The 18,901-nt window shown below is 40.5% G+C and overlaps 1 protein-coding gene across 2 annotated transcripts in view; it reads right to left on the bottom strand.

Moving 5' to 3' along the window:
- Positions 1-18,901, bottom strand: part of LAMP3 (lysosomal associated membrane protein 3) — a 31,658-nt gene continuing 12,757 nt past the window's right edge. Inside the window, exons 4-6 of one of the 2 annotated variants that reach the window (XM_005201596.5) lie at positions 12,546-12,603; positions 10,923-11,093; positions 1-2,248 (exon numbers count right to left, since the gene is read on the bottom strand). In XM_005201596.5, coding sequence (XP_005201653.1) covers positions 2,115-2,248; positions 10,923-11,093; positions 12,546-12,603 — 363 coding nt within the window. In that variant the 3' untranslated portion in view covers positions 1-2,114. 2 annotated transcript variants of the gene reach the window in all.

The following is an 18,901-nucleotide window of genomic DNA, read 5'->3' as shown; positions in this document are numbered from 1 at the left end:
TTAATCTCAAAAATAAGTTTTTATTACCAAAACTTTTAATACATTTCAATATTCTATTAAGACTAAAGTTAGGACTTTGCCAACAGTATTGAGACATAAGAGAGCACATCAGGAAAGTGACTGTGTCCTCCAGGGCGACTTGAATTATTCCTTTACTAATGAATGCTAGGGGTGTGTGGTCTTTTCTGTTAGTATTCTGACTTAGTTCCTTTCTTTGGTAGTAAGAACAAAAGTGAAAGAAAGTGAAGTCGCTCAGTTGTGTCTGACTCTTTGAGACCCCATGGACTGCAGCCTTCCAGGCTCCTCCATCCATGGGGTTTTCCAGGCAAGAGTACTGGAGTGGGTTGCCATTTCCTTCTCCAAGTAAGAACAAAGAGGAATAAAATTCTTGGCTGCTCTACAGAATAAAATGAACTAGAGTAGAAAATGTGGCCATAAAACTGCAGAAGAAGCAAGTTACCACAAGAGGGGGATCTACGTTCAAGAAAGAAAAGTTGGTTAGCTGTTAAGATTTCTCATTCAAAGAAAAATATCTTGAAAAGCTTACCCCATTTCTTCATCTTTAGACTCACAGCTTAACAGTCCCATAAAAATGAAAAACAAATGTTTTACAGAGCCTCTAAATTTTCTTTGAGGGAGTAGAGAACTGCATTGAAGATAGGCTCATTTCACTTTCTATTAAGTCCTCTTTTCATGTATTCTAATTGCTTGTCATTCTGGATAAAATCATTTCCTCTATAAAAGGGAGCACATGCCTATGTGAGTCTTCAGGCAGCACTTAGTGTCATCATTCTTGTAGGCAATTTGGTGTAGTGAAAAGACTGAGACCTTGGTACCAGACCAGCAGGAAGTCAAGTTCAAGCTCTCCTACTTGTCAGTCCTGGGTGTTCTCTGGAAGGAATGAAGCTAAAGCTGAAACTCCAGTACTTTGGCCACCTCATGCGAAGAGTTGACTCATTGGAAAAGACTCTGATGCTGGGAAGGTTTGGGGGCAGGAGGAGAAGAGGACGACAGAGGATGAGATGGCTAGATGGCATCACCGACTCGATGGACATGAGTCTGAGTGAACTCCGGGAGTTGGTGATGGACAGGGAGGCCTGGCATGCTGCAATTCATGGGGTCGCAAAGAGTCAGACACGACTGAGCGACTGAACTGACTGACTGACTTGTTAGCTAGGTGACACTTATGTGGCTTTGCCACCTGTTAGCTGGGAAATTCCTCAAGTCTGAGTTTACTCATATTTAAGTTGTGAAATTAAATAAGATGTATATAAACTGCTTAGCCTAGTGTTTGGCATATATGTGTTCAATAGCAAAGGGCCATTATTAATGTTTCTTGCTTCTTATTTAATTCTGTTGTCTGTAGCCACCTAATTCTTAGTCTTTAGTGATTCTGGAGCAGGAGTCAAGACGAAAATATAAGCTGATCTATTCCTCTTGGTGTCACATCAAATGTCTAGACCACCTATGATATGTCGCTCTTTTTGAGGATTTTTAGAAAACATTTAAAGTGGAAAAGGAAGTAAGTCAATTGCCAGACACATGTATATCATACAAAACATAGTAAAAGTACTGAAAATATATTTTTTACACAAAGCAGAAGCAGCTTTGAAAGTGGAAAAGATCAAGGATAAAATAAATTTCCCATGTGAACACAGGTAACATTAATTACAATTGATTCTTTGGTTTATAATATGGAGCATTTACCACCTTACATACATTATTAATTTAATGTATCTCAAGTGTTCAGTTTCTCTCAAGTAGCTTTTCTTACCTAGTAATAATGTGGCAATAGAGAATAGAACAAAATAAATTATTTCTAGGAAGATGATTTAACTTATTGGTTCAATCAATAATTGACTTTGGTTAAAATATTTTCAATGAAACTAGAAATATTCTTAAATAACTCACCAGATCTTTCATAAGGCAAACAAAAATATTTTTAAATTGGTATGCTGCTTGAAATTACACCAGAAATGATTTTTGTGTGTGTGCGTGAAAGATGATGGTTTACATGGTTGGGAGGATCCACACTCCAAGGGAAGTCCACAACATCCTGGAAACAATGAAAGGGTTCTCTGAACTCCATGCTTTTCTTTACTCCTGGGCACAAATTAGATTCTCTGGTATCCAGAATATTCACGCCTTAAACGGATTGCATAGACAATCAAACCCACAGCGAGGAGACCAATCACGATGGCCGCAATAACAGGAAGCACAATTGTGTAGTCAGATGAACATTCATCCACTAAGGGGAAAAACAAACACAATACAGCCAGTAAGGTTTAGTGAGGATAGACCAGAAAGCAGGCGATGGAGTGAGGAGAATATGAGCTTTAGAGTCAGACCTATGTTTGACTTTTACTTCCTGGGCAGGTTATTTAAACTTGCAATTTACCCATTTATAAAGGAAGCAAATAATATATAAAGTTGTTGAGAGATGAAATAAGATAACCTTCTATTCTCAGCAATTAATAAATATTTAATAATTCTTAGTCCTGTTTTCTTCCAGATATTGTCCTCTGCAAAGTGGGTGTGCTTACTTAAAATAGACTGTGTCACCATAAACATGATCTGTGGAAAACATGTGATGTTTCTCCACTTTATTAAACATGTTTGTCACACTTACAGTTCTCTTTCATTGTTTTTAGTGAGCAAAAACATTGAAAAATAGACCTACTTATGAGAGCTTAAAAGTGAAAGTTGGCAAATTTGTCAAAACCCTTTTTTTTCTTTATTACATTAGAGAGCATTTATTCAGTTCATTTAAAATGTTATCAGTCTTGACTGGAGAAAGATGGAACGTCCTGGGAAAAAAAGGGAACTGAATTGAATACAAAAAAATGAAAAGCTCTATATCTTATTCAAGGATAGATGAGAGGATATACCCTTGAGGCCTTCCATGAGCCAATACTAAAATTATGTTCTGCACCAATAATCACCATTAATGCAGTTCTCACCTGAGGTCCAAGAAAAAAGAATCAGGAGGGACAGGGAAAAGGGAATGGTAATTAGAGACTCCGGGGAAAAAAGCGAAATCCATACAAGATGGGAACTGTGCTTGTAGTATGCTATTTGATTTGACAGTGAAAAATATTTACTCTATAATGATGCATACCTTATTGATTTAACAAAAAACAGTAATATAATCATAAAAAGGATGGCTTCAGAGTATGAAATCCTTATCTTCCATAGCAAGAGGTTTAAAGCTGATAAATTAAGAAATAAGATAAGCTTTTAATTATTTTTTTAGAGAATTATGGTGATAGTTACCATAAGAAACTGTTAATAGAGGAGGGACAAGAAAATGTTTTCCATGAATCCTTTTGGGTATATGATAATTTTGTTAGTTACATACTTGTTAAAATTATATATAATTTTGTTATATATAATATTGTACACATAAATATCTATAGATTTCTTATATAAGAAATAATGTAATGTAAGAAGTTAAAATAATTTGGAAAAAAAATACAAAATTGTCAGATGCTGAGCTTCAAGTCAGCTTTTTCACTCTCCTCTCTCACCCTCATCAAGAGGCTCTTCAGTTCCTCTTCACTTTCTGTCATTAGAGTGGTATCATCTCATATCTACTTTCCATATAGTTTTATACTGTTTAATAGGACATTGTTTAGATATCTTCAAAATACGGAAAAGTTAACAAAGAAAATAGTTGCTAATCACCGTGTTTCTTCCACTTGAATTAATCACTATAAATCTTTGAGGCATTTGTTTCCTCTGCACATATATGTGTATGCCTGTGTGTGCTCATGTGTATGCTTAAAGAAAAAGTACTGTAGTTTTTAAAAATGATATATGCTCATTAAAAATAATTAAAATGATTTAGAAAGCAGAGAAAAAGAACAATTTCCCAAAAACCAACTACCCAGAAATTATCATTGCTAAAACATGGACAACAGTATTGCAGGCATATTTCTTTACAACTATAATAGATGGGTAGAAAAATAAATAGAAATAAATACAATAAATTTAAAAATAAATAAAAATAAAATGGGATCATGTAAAATCTGTTTTAAGCAAAATTGTTCATTGTAATGTTACTTGCATTTCAGAGAAGAAAAAAATTAAAATCTCAGATCCATAACTGTTTAATGCTTTTTAAACTTAACTCTTCAAATTGATAAAACATATTAAAAAAAAACAAAACTGTGCTTTCTCTATTCCCGAGAGATGTTTGCTGATATCCTTGTTTGTAATGTGGTTTCTCTCTGACCACATTTCATTGTCAAGCTATATCTTTAAGGAGAGCTCATTGGTGCTGTTTCCCTTGAATTACTTCATGTTTGAGGAAATCTGCCTATTAACTTTTTACTCAAATAATATCTTGGGGCCACACTTTTCCTTAGGATCTTGTACACATTGGTCTATTGTTTGCTGGCTTTAAATGTTATTGCAAAGAAATCTAAGGCCAGTTTCAAATTTCCCCCCAATAGGTTATTTGATTTTTTCAGGGGAAAGGGGAGTTTGTATGTCTAAAGAATTCTTTAGCTTTAAAGTTCTATGGCTCACTTTGGATATAACATTAATCTTTCTGTACCAGGCTTTTTTTCCTCCCCCCTGGGATACATTATGCACTTTCAATCTCCAACTTCAATTATTTCTTTTAAGAAAACATATTACATTTTAAAAGATATCATCTTTTTATTTTTGAACTCTGTACCTCAGAGACAGCAGTTATCCTTACTTTAGATGATCTAAATGCCTAGCATCTTTCCTATAATGAAGCTTAATTTTTATCTGCATTAACTGATTATCTCCATCTTTTTCTCTATGAAGATAATTCAGTTTTCAGCTCTACCTATTCTGCCTTTTGCCTGTTTCCATTTAGTATGTAAGTGTGTTACTTCGATGCTCAATTTGTTTTCTTAGGCGTGCAGTGTCCTATTCACCTCACTCTTTCATTATAACTTCTCCTTTACAAGCCCTGGCACTTCCCAGGTGTCGCTAGTGGTAAAGAATCCATCAGCCAATGCAGGAGACACAAGAGCAACCAAAATTCAGGCACACCTTGATACACATTTGTTAATCAATGTTTGTTTCGTATGTAATTCATACATAATTCTTTATTCACATTATCATTGTGAAGACCTGGAAACAATAAAAATCCCCAGTAATAACAGAATAGTTATGTAAGTTATCATATAACATTGATAGAATATTCAGGATAACAGCCACAGTAATGACACGTTGCACCTTTAGCAGCACAGGGAAATGCTTATGGAACCAGGTAAAAGGGATACCAAACCATGTCCACTGCGTGCTTCCAGTTTGTAAAACAGTATTTTTGAGAAGGAAATACAGTTGACCCTTGAAGGATACCAGTTTGAACTGCACAGGTCTACTTATAGGCAGATTATTTTCAATATTAAATACTACAGTACTGCTCTTCTGGGGATTGTTGGAGGATGCAAGTACGGAGGAAACCACCTAAACGGTGGGCCAACTCTGTTTTACACACAGATTTTCAGTTGTGGGAAGTTGGGCAACCCTAACCCCTGGCATCCTTCAAGGGTCAAGCGTACATCAAAATTAACAATGGATAGGTTATCTCCAGGTGCATGTTAGTGAAGGTTTCTACTATCTCTAGGTAGGTTGCAGAGAGAGGGGGTAAATTCAATTCTCCATCAGCTGAAGGGAGAAACCGAGTTGGAACCAGCTGGATGAGCAGGAAGCAGGAGAGCCTAAGGCAAGGGACCAGTGCAGCTAGGGAGGATCAGAGGCCCCCTGTGAGGCTTCCAGAGTCCATCACAGTCACAGCAGCCTCCTGCGCTCAGAAGAGGACAAGCAGCCTCAGCAGTAACCTGTCAGCTCTAGGAGACAATGGAGGCAGCAAGAAGTGGAGGCGGGGCAGCCCCAGAGGATGGAGGAGGAGGCCATTTCCAGATGCCCTGTTTACCAGTCTCAATCGCAGTACCTTCCCCTCGAAGACCCTCCTGGGACATCACTGCAACAGTGGGCAGAACTGTCAGACCATCAGGCAGCCAGGCATTTATTTACTAATTATTCAAATAAAACTTGTGTTCTGTGTTACTAGAATGTTAATTCAAAGCAGTTTTAAAGATCATAGGTCACAGGAGTCTAAGCAGCAGCCATTACTCTGAATAATTCATTGAAGGTGGTAGAAAGGGAAATTAAACTCAAGTGAATTGCTTTACCTCTCTCTTTTTTATTTTAATTGGACTTTGTCTTCCATCTGCTGTAGGAGACATTTCTATGCTAGAACCTTCCTTCAGTCATTCTACAGGGCGGTTAGCGGCATGTTGAATAAACAACCCGTGCTCTGCAGTACAGAACCTAACAAGTACACTTGAGGTCGAACTGGAAACGGGAGTCTTGCACAGGTACGGGCTGCTGCCTGCTGGAAGGAGGAGATTGAGACGGATGGCATCTCTCCAAGGCCAAGCCCTTGCTGTTCAGCCCAAGTCACTTTGGGGAACACTGGGTCCTCATGTCCCAGGTTTGCATCAATACCTCCTATTATTGTGAGGAGACAGGAACTCCTGACCTTCTCTTGGAGAGCTCTTGAAGCTGCAGTGTACCCTCCCTACCCCCATCATTTCTGGGAAAAGTGGAGAGAGCTAAAACACCTCAAAGGAAAGCTGTGCACGTCCCAGATAAGTGGTGCTTATAGAGTGGTTGCCAACTTTCATAAACTTTCTGTTAAAACTAATGAATGACACCTCTGGAAAATGTAGAAACACAGCAACAGTTTCTGTTAGTAAAAACAGTTAAAAATATCCAGAAGTCCATTATTCTCCCCTTTCTCTGAAATAGCAACCCCAGTTCTGCTATTTAAATAGTCAACATAATAGAAAACTACGAATAACATTCCAAGCCACATTTTGATAGAACTTTCCCTCTAGACGCCAATCACTCCCAATCAGGAATTTTCTGGTTTACAATTTTTTTTTTTTTCAGTAAATGTTTGCTAAAAAAGAAAAGTGGGTAATAATATATTTAGGGGAAATACTGATTGGAACTGCCATCCTGGCACCGTAACAAGCATTTGCTTGAGTTACTTTACAACAGGAGGACATGGTAAGGACATGGAGGAACTAGCAATCTACCACCAACTGGAAGAACTCAGGAAAGGTCAAAGGAGACACCACATGTCCTACCAACCTCCCAGAATCCTTCTCACTGGAATCCCTTTCGGCTGAGTAACACGTGCACCACCAGGAAGGACCCTGAGGCAGAATGATTAGCCAGAGAAAACCCAGAAACTAATCCTATCACCATAAAACCCAGGACTAGGAGCCACACGGCAGACTAGTTCGCCGAGGTTCCTTTACCCTCCTGCCCTCCACGAAGTGCCTCTTCCGAACAAAGTCTCTTGCTTTGTCAGCACATGTGTCTCCTTGAACAATTCACTTCTGAGTGTTAGACAAGAGCCCATTCTCGGGCCCTGGAAGGGGTCCCCCTTCCTGCAACAATGGGTAGATCTCCCTCTTCTTGCCATTTCTGGTTGTTTAGATGCTTTGCCTACTTCCACCCCCTACAATGGCCCAAGTTAACAAGTAAATCTACAAGGAGAGACTAAAATCAAAGAAAAGTAGAGACAAAGCAGAAAGAAGATGTTATGCGGTAGACAACAAATGAAGGTGAAGGAATTGGAGAACTAACATTTATTAAGGCTCTTGTTTGCCAAGATCTTTGGTATATCCTTTACATTGAAAAAATGAAATGTTGGGATTTTTTTATTGTTTTTTTTCTTTTTATTAATAATACATTTTAACAGTGTAGAATATGTCCTTTTAAAAATGATGGTCTATTAAGACCATTGGTAATTTAAGTAAATCAGGAGGTGGGCAAAATTCAGGAGTTTAAAATCACTTTAGAATTTACTTTGAACTGAATTGGTTTTTTAAAAATAAAGCAAAACAAAAGCCTAGCACTTGAGACTCTTTGAAGCCTATAAGAAAAATCAGCGCAGTTTGAAAATGCCTTTCCCACAGTTTTTCCTTTGGTGTTTTGCTTTCTCCTTCTCACAGGACCCTGCTCACATCCATGCCTCTTGTCCCTAATTCTCCCAGCCAGGTCTGTATTATCAGGTGGATGGAACTCAAGCCCATATGGCCCGGGAAGAAGTGGGGTGGGGGCTACCCGTAGCTAGCTTTGACAGCCTTTGTTGGAAAGCTGGTGTCCCAGTCGGATTGGGAGGGTTGGGCTGGCAACTAGAAAATGTGATCCCATCACTTCAGGCTAAACATGCAGCCAGCATTTCCAAGGCCTTAACCTTGCACATTTTGAAGAAGGTGGGGCTTTACATGCGTTCATATCCTCTACTGGGCCTCTTTCTGGTCACCAGGCATGCTGTTAGCAAAACGGCAAGCAGTACTGCGATACTCAGGCCCACGGCCACAGGGATTTCTCTCCTGTTTCTGTCACTGATGCATTCATCCGCTGCAATTGAAGTCAGAGTAACAGATGTTACAGGCTGGCCACGACGCTGGGAAGTGATACTGCCCCCACCTGCCTCGGCTTCACAGAGAAGAAAGAGATGGAGGTACTGGGCTTGTCCCTGCTGCCTCAGAGGCACAGATGGGTGAAGATGAAAAGGGGAGGGGCCACTGCAGCCCTGGAACTTGCAGTGCCTCTGGCCACTTAAGGGGCATATTACACCACAGGTCCCCCGGCCCCACACCCAAGCGATTCTGATTCTGTGGGTCAGACTGGGGCCCAGGTGATTCTGACATGACTGGGAGGCAGATTCAACTTTGAGAAATACTGGTTAAGGCTAGAGGTCAGGATCAGAATTGTGTCTTGACTCTAGACCCAGGGTAAGCCAAGGAGCCTTGTTGCTTGGTCAAAATCTGCACCAATTCATGTGGCCAAAGTATTCTATTTAAACTCTGTGCCTCTTGAAAGGGGCTGCCAGACAGCCCGGGCTCCTGACACCAGAGAGAGCTTTTGCAGCCTCCCAGAGTTTAGAGAGAAGAGCTTGAGAAGTAGGGGCAGGAGCCTACTGTTTGAGATGACCATTCTCTTTGACAAGGCTGAGCGTTTACACTTGCAGGATTCCTCTCCATTTCTCCCAGCCCCTGGTGAAGGGCCAGACATCGGTCAGGGCTTCTCTGACCTCCTCCCCACAATGCTACGCGCGTCACACTGTCCTCTGACTCCCACAGCTCTTTGTACTTATGCCTTTCATAACACCATACTGTATGGTAACTTTTATTTTTTAACTGATTCCTTTCCCCATCTTCTCTTACACTTTGGTAGAAAATATTGTTTACAGGATGACATACGACTTCACACTTGAGTATCTTTAGTGAAATCTGAGCACAAGGACTGGGAATAAGGAGCTGAGCTGAAGTAGGGATGGTGGAATGAACAAGAGAAATATTCTGGCGGTAGAACGGACAGGGTTTTGTGACAATTTATATGAGAGGGCAAGGGAGGGAGAGGAAAAAATGATAAGATAGCTTTCTACATCTCCTCGTGAGCACTGCTAATAGCAGGCCAGGTGTGCTGCTGAAAGGTTTTCATTTCTCACCTCTGCCGCTAAGCGATTTCCCAGACCTGCTCAACTTCCTTCTATACACATGTTCTGAGGGGGAGGGAGAGCAAATGTGTGTATTATTTTTAAGACCACACGATTAAATACAGAAGTGTTTCACGACTTCGTAACGAATTTTTAAAAGAATTTTTCAAACTGAGTATTTTGAGGCAAGATGACAATGTAGGGGCAATACCTACTAGCAAATTTTAATATTTAATCTTAGATTTTAATCTGCACTGTGCTAAAGGTCCAGAATGAAGATAGACATTGTAGGACTCAGATGAAACCTACAGAAATCAGGGGATCCACAGCAAAGAACACTTTACTACTGCCTTTGCTAAATGCTTTTGCCAAGTGTTAATATATCAGGAGTTTTCTGCCCTCACATCTTCAACTTTACAGAGAAATCAGACTCACTTTATAGAAATTTAATTTATAGCTAATTATCTAGCCAAATCAATTTTTGATAGTTGAGAGGTGCTCATATGTCATTGACATATTATGAAAGAGATGTTTTAGAAGCTAAAGGTCAATTCCTGCCCATATATAGAAATCCTTGTAACACTGTTTTCTCAGTGGGGAGAAAAGGGCTTTTTTGGAAAGTCACCCTGGGTTGTCCCTGGTCTTCTTGCTACAACCTGCTTCCCTCTGTTGTGGTAAAAACCCAAAGCAGAAGTTGCATGAAAACTAACTTTGAGGAAGCGCTAGTTCGGCGGCACAGCTTGGATTTGAGAAGAGGAGGTCCAGCTGAGTGTATTTCTTTCTAGAATTATCACATCTTTTTCTTTTCCCTCTGTAAGTGGGAAAGAATCTATTCCGAAATCTTGAATTTTAGCCATCACTCATATTCAGGATGTTTAAACTGTTCTCCAAAGACACTTGAGTTTATCAGTACCCAGCAGCTTGCTCAGGGAGGTTACCGATGGCATTTTCTGACTTTTTGATTGATTATGTGCATGTGTGTATAAATGAGTCAGAATGTGTATTTTGGTCAGACAAGGAGAATGTAACCTACAACAGGAGGGCAGTGGACATGAGTGGGTTAAGACATGTAGGAATTCCTTTTCTCCCCACCAGGAAAACAGTGTTACAAGGATTTCTACCTATGGGCAAGAATTGAATTTTAGTTTCTAAAACATCTCTCTCATAATAACTCAATGACATTAGGAGTACCTCTCAACTATCAAAAATAGATTTAGCTAGATTTTGAGGTTGGTATTGACTTACACAATGGTGGGAGGGCTGGCCAGAGAAACTTGACCCTGAGAGCTTGGTGGTGGAATCATACTGTGCTAGGATATTCATGTGATTCTTGTTCCTTTGAAAGCTTCAAACAAAAATAACTTAAAACTACCCCTGGTACACTTTCTCAGAAGTGTATGTTTGTGACATAACTCACCATTTCCAAAGTGGTCATCTTCAAAATCAAAGGCTTGAAGCTGGACATTCATTGTTTTCAGCTGAAGGTAGGTTGAGAGCTGGATGCTCTGTTCACTCACACACTTGAAGGAATGCCCAACCACAGTCTCAAACATCATCATTGCATGTTTCAGTCCTTGGTAAACTTTCGCTGAAAACACAAAGGTGAAATAGAGACATGTAAGCATCCTGGCAAATAGCTGTTGAGCCCCAGTTGTTGCTTGGTGGCCCATGAAGCGTTAAATGGCCTTTCTTAAATGTGGCTTTCTGGAGTTCTGCCACCTTCGCCTCATGAAACCTCACCCAGGTGCTCTCTGGTGACTTTTTCCTGCTGTTTGCAGTATTTGAGAGTCATCTCACTTACACTGAATTATGATAATGCTGAAATCAAAACTTTTGGTAATCTTTTCTTCAGTTATTTTAAATCATTTGGGGGCAGAGCTGATGCAGACAATTGTCAATGTTTGGGCACACACACACACACAAAGTGCCCACAAAAACTTCAGAAATCAAAGAAGTAAGATTGTTCTCTGAGTCAAAATCACATGAACTCTTTACTAATAATTAATCAGAGCAGAGACATGCAAAGTTACCGAGTTGAGTATTTGCATATCATCACACTAAATGCATTAATAGAGCAAAAGGAAGGACTAGGCCCATCATTGGGAGGGGTTGTTGCATCATTCAGGGAAGCATGAAAAGGAAGAGGCTCATCTCCAACCATCTGAGTGCTGATGGAGAGAGGGACCTACTCAAAGACTGGCACTGTCTCATGCAGGTCACACCCTTTTCAAGGAGGTGAATGCTTAAGGCACATGGAGTTAAACATTTAAATCACATAATAACTCCACATGTTCTAATTACACTTCCACCAGGTACCTTTCTGAATATACTTGGTTTCCCAAATGGGAGAAAATTCATTGACCAAGAGGACCTAACTCTCTGGTCCCCTTGCAGTTACAGTAAGAAACAGTAGCATGATAAATGAACAGATTAGCATTCTGATTTTATACATCAGTTTACAACCTTGGTTTAACACCAGGTTCCTTGAAGAGACAGCTGCTACCTAAGGGTGTGCTAAGGGCTTCTGGGGCCAAGGACCAGACTGTGACCCTCAGCGGATTCACCCACAGGCTGTCAGTGAGGCAGCCTGGAAGTTCCCTCCCCTCCTGCCACTGCAGCTGCATTCACCTGTGTCTGAGATCACATCACCCACTGAGGGTCAGCTCACTGGGTCCGGCACTGTGCAAGTACTTGATGTGCATTTTCCTGTTTAATTCCCATGCTAACTTTCCCATACTAACTTGCCTATTGACATACATGACATGCCATGTCATGAGGTATGTCATGACAGGTGACATATCTCATCTGTCACCATTTACAGATGAGGAAATAGAGTTGAAAACATTTGCCCAAAACCACACAGCTAATAAATGGTATTTGGACTCAAGCTGTCCAATTCTAGAGCTTGTCATCTTCACACACTGTGCTATTATATCTCCTGCCTGTGTCTCAAATGCAGCATCACAGATCAGTGAGATGAAAAATGAACTAACCAGAAACAGCATCATCGCTGGTGGAACAGGCCTCTCCAACTACTTACCTGGATTTGAGACAGTCAAATAGGCTTCCACCTCACTGATATAATATGACTTCTCACCCTGTAAAACAGTAGTGTGTAAATCTTTGGGTAATCTCTATTTTTATGTTTATGATCCTAGTTTACAGACTGTTTAGGCAGGATTCTAGCTATTAAATCATTGATATGGGAGTTTGGGGGTATGTTGTAATGGAACCATAATTGTGCTTGAAAACTTCCAAAAAAGTAAATACATCACACAGTAAATAAATAATAAGTAATGGCTTGCCCCTGGCTGAAAATTTCTCTACATCATGCTTGTTGCCAGAACCTGAAATTCAAATTCCCCTGGTAAAATCTGAGTCCCTTCAGCTAGGCCATGTTTTTCCCAGATAAAATGCAAATATATCTGGAAGGTGAGTGGGTTGTGGGGTGGGGGGCAAACATTAAGCTGTTATTAGTAATTAGTATCTTAGGGTAGGGATTTAAACCGAGACTATGGATTTGATGGGCTTCCCTGGTGGCTCAGAGGTTAAAGCGTCTGCCTGCAATGTGGGAGACCTGGGTTCGATCCCTGGGTCGGGAAGATCCCCTGGAGAAGGAAATGGCAACCCACTCCAGTATTCCTGCCTGGAGAATCCCATGGATGGAGGAGCCTGGTGGGCTGCAGTCCATGGGGTTGCAAAAGTCAGACATGACTGAACGACTTCACTCATAAACCCCCTGGGAAAAATAGTGTATGCAAAATAGTGTATGTGTGTGGATTTTCCTGGATAGGTTACCAATTACTTTAAACAGATTAATGGGTTCATATCTCCAAGCAGTTAGATGGAACCATGAAGGATTCTGGAAAGAAATGGTTAACCCTGAGATTACTGACTGGTCCCTAGAAGAGGACCTCAGGCTGTGGTTCAAAATTAGAAAGCATTTTATCCAGAGATTGTCTTTTTGGAAAAACAAAACAAACCAAAAAACTCCCTACAGAATAGCCCTATAACTTCCTGAGAGACTCAGAGTATGAAATGTTAAAAGGAATTGAACTAAGATATGAAAGGGTACATTGGAAAAGGAGTTTTTATTTTTTAAAGTAGGTGATTTATGGTGTTGCCACTTTTAAGCATTTGTTAGAAAACCATCTGCAAGTAAGAGTTGCCAAAAATGGTAAAGCAACCAAAATGAGAATCTGACACAGAATTACTTTTAGTAGTCATCAAAGGAATTTGACAATAATAATCTTGACCACATCTAGTTCATTTACATATTATTTGTGGATGAAAATGATGATTCCTTACACAGTAAGGGTTCCAGAGTACAAATTGTTCCAGTAAGGTCACTGTTATTAATGTACTGAACTCTGGATCCTATGGTTCACTGAAGCACCTCCACACGCTGGCTTCTCACCTCGTGCCCAGCACTTCTTACCTCGTGTGGAAGTCACCTCTGCCTTGAAGTGAAGTGAATTCTCACAACGACTAGGAGAAGAGATGAAGGCTCAGTGACTTGCCCAAGGTCACAACTCTAATAATAGGTGGCAGGGAAGATATGACTCCAAGCTGCCTGGCTAGCCTTTAACTTCTCTTATAAACACAAGCTGGAATCAAGATTGCCGGGAGAAATATCAATAACCTCAGATATGCAGATGATACCACCCTTATGGCAGAAAGTGAAGAGGAACTCAAAAGCCTCTTGATGAAAGTGAAAGTGGAGAGTGAAAAAGTTGGCTTAAAGCTCAACATTCAGAAAATGAAGATCATGGCATCTGGTCCCATCACTTCATGGGAAATAGATGGGGAAACAGTGGAAACAGTGTCAGACTTTATTTTTCTGGGCTCCAAAATCACTACAGATGGTGACTGCAGCCATGAAATTAAAAGACGCTTACTCCTTGGAAGGAAAGTTATGACCAACCTAGATAGCATATTCAAAAGCAGAGACATTACTTTGCCAACAAAGGTTTGTCTAGTCAAGGCTATGCTTTTTCCTATGGTCATGTATGGATGTGAGAGTTGGACTGTGAAGAAAGCTGAACGCCGAAGAATTGATGCTTTTGAACTGTGGTGTTGGAGAAGACTCTTGAGAGTCCCTTGGACTGCAAGGAGATCCAACCAGTCCATTCTGAAGGAGATCAGCCCTGGGATTTCTTTGGAAGGAATGATGCTAAAGCTGAAACTCCAGTACTTTGGCCACCTCATGAGAAGAGTTGACTCATTGGAAAAGACTCTGATGCTGGGAGGGATTGGGGGCAGGAGGAGAAGGGGACGACAAAGGATGAGATGGCTGGATGGCATCGCTGACTCGATGGATGTGAGTCTGGGTGAACTCTGGGAGTTGGTGATGGACAGGGAGGCCTGGCGTGCTGCGATTCATGGGGTCACAAAGAGTCAGACACGACTGAGCGACTGATCTGATCTGATCTGATCTGATAGCCACCCCAGACCGGGCAGTGCTCTAGATCCTGGGAGAAGAATAAGACCTAGATGATTCATTCAAGATGCTCAGTCTTGGATCTCAAAGGCAAGTTGGACAATGTGCTTGGATCATCCATTTGTTTTAGAGAAAAACAACTGTGATCCAGGCCTTTCTTGAGTTGCTTTCAGATACAGTTTATTCGGGTTATTTTTTTTTTCTACCTCTTGGCCACACAGTGTGGCTTGTGGGATCTTAGTTCCCTGACCAGAGATTGAACCCAGGCCTTCAGCAGTGAAAGAGCAGAGGCCTAAACACTGCATTACTAGGGATGTCCCAGATTATTCTTTTATTTGGGTCTCTTTTAGCCAAAGAGAGATCTGTACTACATCAGGGCCACAGTCACTGTTGTAAGATCCCTGCCCCAACCTAAGGACAGAAAGAATCCACTGAAGGGTTTTAAGCAGGGCAGTGATGTAGGGCTTTGTTTTTGGAAACTGGGCTGTAGCAAGAGACTGATTTAAGGAGCAGCAGAACAGTGGTGGTGTCAGGCTGAGCTCCATGAGAGACCTCCTGGAGTTTCTCTCTCCTGTGGCAACTCCTAGATCTATCCTCCTTGTAAAGAAAGGGGGCTTGTATTTCTTTAAAGGTTTTACAGTTTCCTAAGTGCATTTTTCACCTTCTTGGATCCTTATAACAACCCCTCGAGGCAGCATTAATGTTCTTATCCCATTTTACAACTGAGAATAAAGAGGCTCAGAGGAGGCAGGAATCTACCTCTGATTCACATTGTAGGTGAGACAAAGGAAGATCTTGTCTATGGGATCTTGCTCAACGTTTTCCTTTATGGGATATGGAATTACAGAGAAAAAATTGTTGTGTAAGAACTTCCTTTCACATTCCCTGAAATGTAGTTGCCTGTACATAATCATCTATAGGAAGCAAGACTGGCTATATAATTTGTGCGTGCATGCTCAGTTGCTCAGTGTCTGACTCTTTGTGACCCCATGGATTAAAGCCCACCAGGCTCCTCTGCTCATGGGATTTTCCAGGCAATACTGGGGCAGGTTGCCATTTCCTCTTCCAAGAGATCTTCCTGACCCAGAAATCGTACTTGCATTTCCAGTGTCTCCTACATTGGCAGGCAGATTCTTTAACACTGAGCTATTTGGGAAGCCCGTATAATTTGTGGGCCTAGTTCAAAATAAAAATGCAAGATCAAAAATCATTAAGGGACTTTCCTGGTGGTCCAGCAGTTAAGAATCCACCTTGCAATGCAGGGGGCGTGGGTTCAATTCCTGGTCTGTGAAGATCCCACATACTGTAGGGCAACTAAGCCCATGCACCACAACTACTGAGCCCACACGCTGGAGCCTTCGAGCCATGACTACTGAGCTCATGAGCCACAATTACTGAGCCCAGGCATCGCAACTACTGAAGCCCGAGCACTCTAGAGCCTGTGCTCCACAACAAGAAAGGTCACCACAATGAGAAGCCCGAGCAACGCAACTATAGGGTAGCCCCTGCTTGCCAAAACTAGAGAAAGCCCTGGTACAGCAACGAAAATGCAGCACAGCTAGTAAATGAATAAATAACATTTGAAAAATCATTAAGAGTTCCAAGAGGGGAGGTGAAGCATTAAAGTAAGCATGGGCCCTCCCAACTGCATGCCCTGATGGGAAGGTTTGTTCCTGCTCCAGAAGAACTTGGGCTTTAAGGGGTTAGCGCCCATGGTGAGGCCCTCCAGAGCAGATGGCAGTGCCCACACTCACTGCAAGTTCATCTCATGATGTAACAGGACAGAGCCCTAAGCCTATATCCTTCTGTTTTGACTGAGTCAAAATTAGACAAATGTTGACAAAGCTGCTGTCTATCTTCACGGTGAAGGAATAACATGTGTTTGGCAAATTTATATAAACAAAACATCAGAGGAATGTTTAGTTTCCTTGAGATTTCAAGTTTTATATAATGTATGCTGCCAATATTGAATGAGTCTTATTTAGATCATGGTACCCACTTTTTCTGTGGAGTGGTGTTAAAGAAAATAAAATTATCTTTCATTTAAACTGGAGCAAAGCATTTCTTTTGAAAATTCAGAATGTGGCCTAATTTGAATGGTAACAGGGCTGAAGTTTATTCTATATGAGGGGTTGGAAAGTTTTTTTTTTTTTTTTTTTCCGTTGTAAAGAGCCATATGGTAAATATTTTAGGCTTCGTGGTTCTCTGTAGCAGCCACTCAACTCTACCATTCTAGCACAAAAGCAGCTGTAGATGACATATACTCAAATAAGTGTGGCCATATTCCAAAAGTAAACTTCATTTATGGACACTGAAAATTTGAATTTTATATGATTTCCATGTGTCATAGAATTTTCATTTTTCCCCCCAACCATAAAAAATGTAAAATCCATTCTCAGCCTGTGGACCATACATTTTTTCAGTTGTGGGCTGGATTTGGTTGGGGGGAAGCATACTTTGTTGACTCCTGGGCTATACCATGAGTAAAATACAAGGTTGCTGAATACATTGGTTGGCTATGAAATGTTAGAGCGATGAATCTCCTATTTGGGAGAATAAAGTGTTGCTAAGAATTTTTAAATATTATTTTAAAAATATGTCTTTGTTCCCATGTAACCTAGTTTGAGTTGTTGAATCTTTGTGAACATTCCAAACATTTAATTTTTTACTTACTCAATAGAAGAATGGGGACAATAGTAATAGGCAACAGTAATCCTCACATCTTAGGTTGATGTGAAGACTAAATGAAGGAATCATGTAAAAAACTGATCACAAAGTCTCCATTCAAATTTTAACTAGCATTGTTAACAAAAAGATTTTCCCTTCCCAGTAAACCTCTCTCACTGAGCTCAAAGGATAATTTTTATCTATATTCTAGAGCTCAGATCCACCACCAACAGAAAGAGAGAACAAGCTGGTGAGCTAAGCTTAGCTAGCCCTATGGATTAAAGAACCTGGCTGAAACTTCAGCTCTTAGTGATGGGGACGGGGTGAATGCAGAGAAGAGCAGTGGGGATGCAGGGTAGGTTGAGAGCTTCAAGCAGGTGTTAACCCAAAGCCCAAGGGAAATTATATGCCACACATTATTCAATTTATAATGTCTGCTTTCTCCTTTGTCACCCATCAGGTTTGTCTCTGCCAGATGGTTTCTCATTTGGGGTTGAGGCTAAAGAATGACAAATATCTACCATGACAGATTCTTGAAGACAAAGTAAAAAGCCTGTGTGTACCTATCAGCATTGACAAAAGAGGGCCAAGGACTCCTAAGAGCCAAGTATGGTACTATAGCACCTACAACATGTCCATTTGAATGAATCACTTGCTAAAGAACCATCTCACTACTCAACCAATGGCTGCTGACAATGTGTCTCCTCACTGTCAGTGTCACTGCAATATCTCATCAAAAAGAGAATTCTGCAATATCTCATCAGAAAGACTTTAGCTCAAGGAAGTTAAACATCCTCCTTAGCAAAGGACAGGGTCCAGAGAAAGCCAGTCTGTCAAGCCTGCCCAGGAAGGCAGCATACCAATGACTGTGATGCCCAGGGTCCTCTCCTCAACTTCTGCAAATTCTATCATGGGAGTTTCACAATCACAGATGTTCAGGATGTGAACATCAATCAGGGCCCTTTTGCTCAAGGTATGGTTACCATACCTTGATGGGGTGATATTTAGGAAGTTTGGGATTGACGTGTACTCACTACTATATTTAAAACAGATAACCAACAAGGATCTACTGTGTAGCAGAGGGAATTCTGCTCATTATGTAATAACCTAAATGGGACAAGAATTTGAAAAAGAATAGATACATGTATGTGTACAACTGAATGTTTTTGCTGTACACTTGAAACTAACACAACATTGTTAGTCAACTATACTCCAATATAAAATAAAAAATTAAACGGAAAAAAAAAAAAAGAAAGAAATCTCTACTCTGAATGTCACAAAAGCTAAAG

This window comes from Bos taurus, chromosome 1 (assembly GCF_002263795.3).
Source record: "Bos taurus isolate L1 Dominette 01449 registration number 42190680 breed Hereford chromosome 1, ARS-UCD2.0, whole genome shotgun sequence".
Classification (NCBI taxonomy): Eukaryota; Metazoa; Chordata; class Mammalia; order Artiodactyla; family Bovidae; genus Bos; species Bos taurus.
The sequence above is the reverse complement of the archived record's forward strand: the minus strand, read 5'-3'. Positions and strand labels throughout refer to the sequence as shown.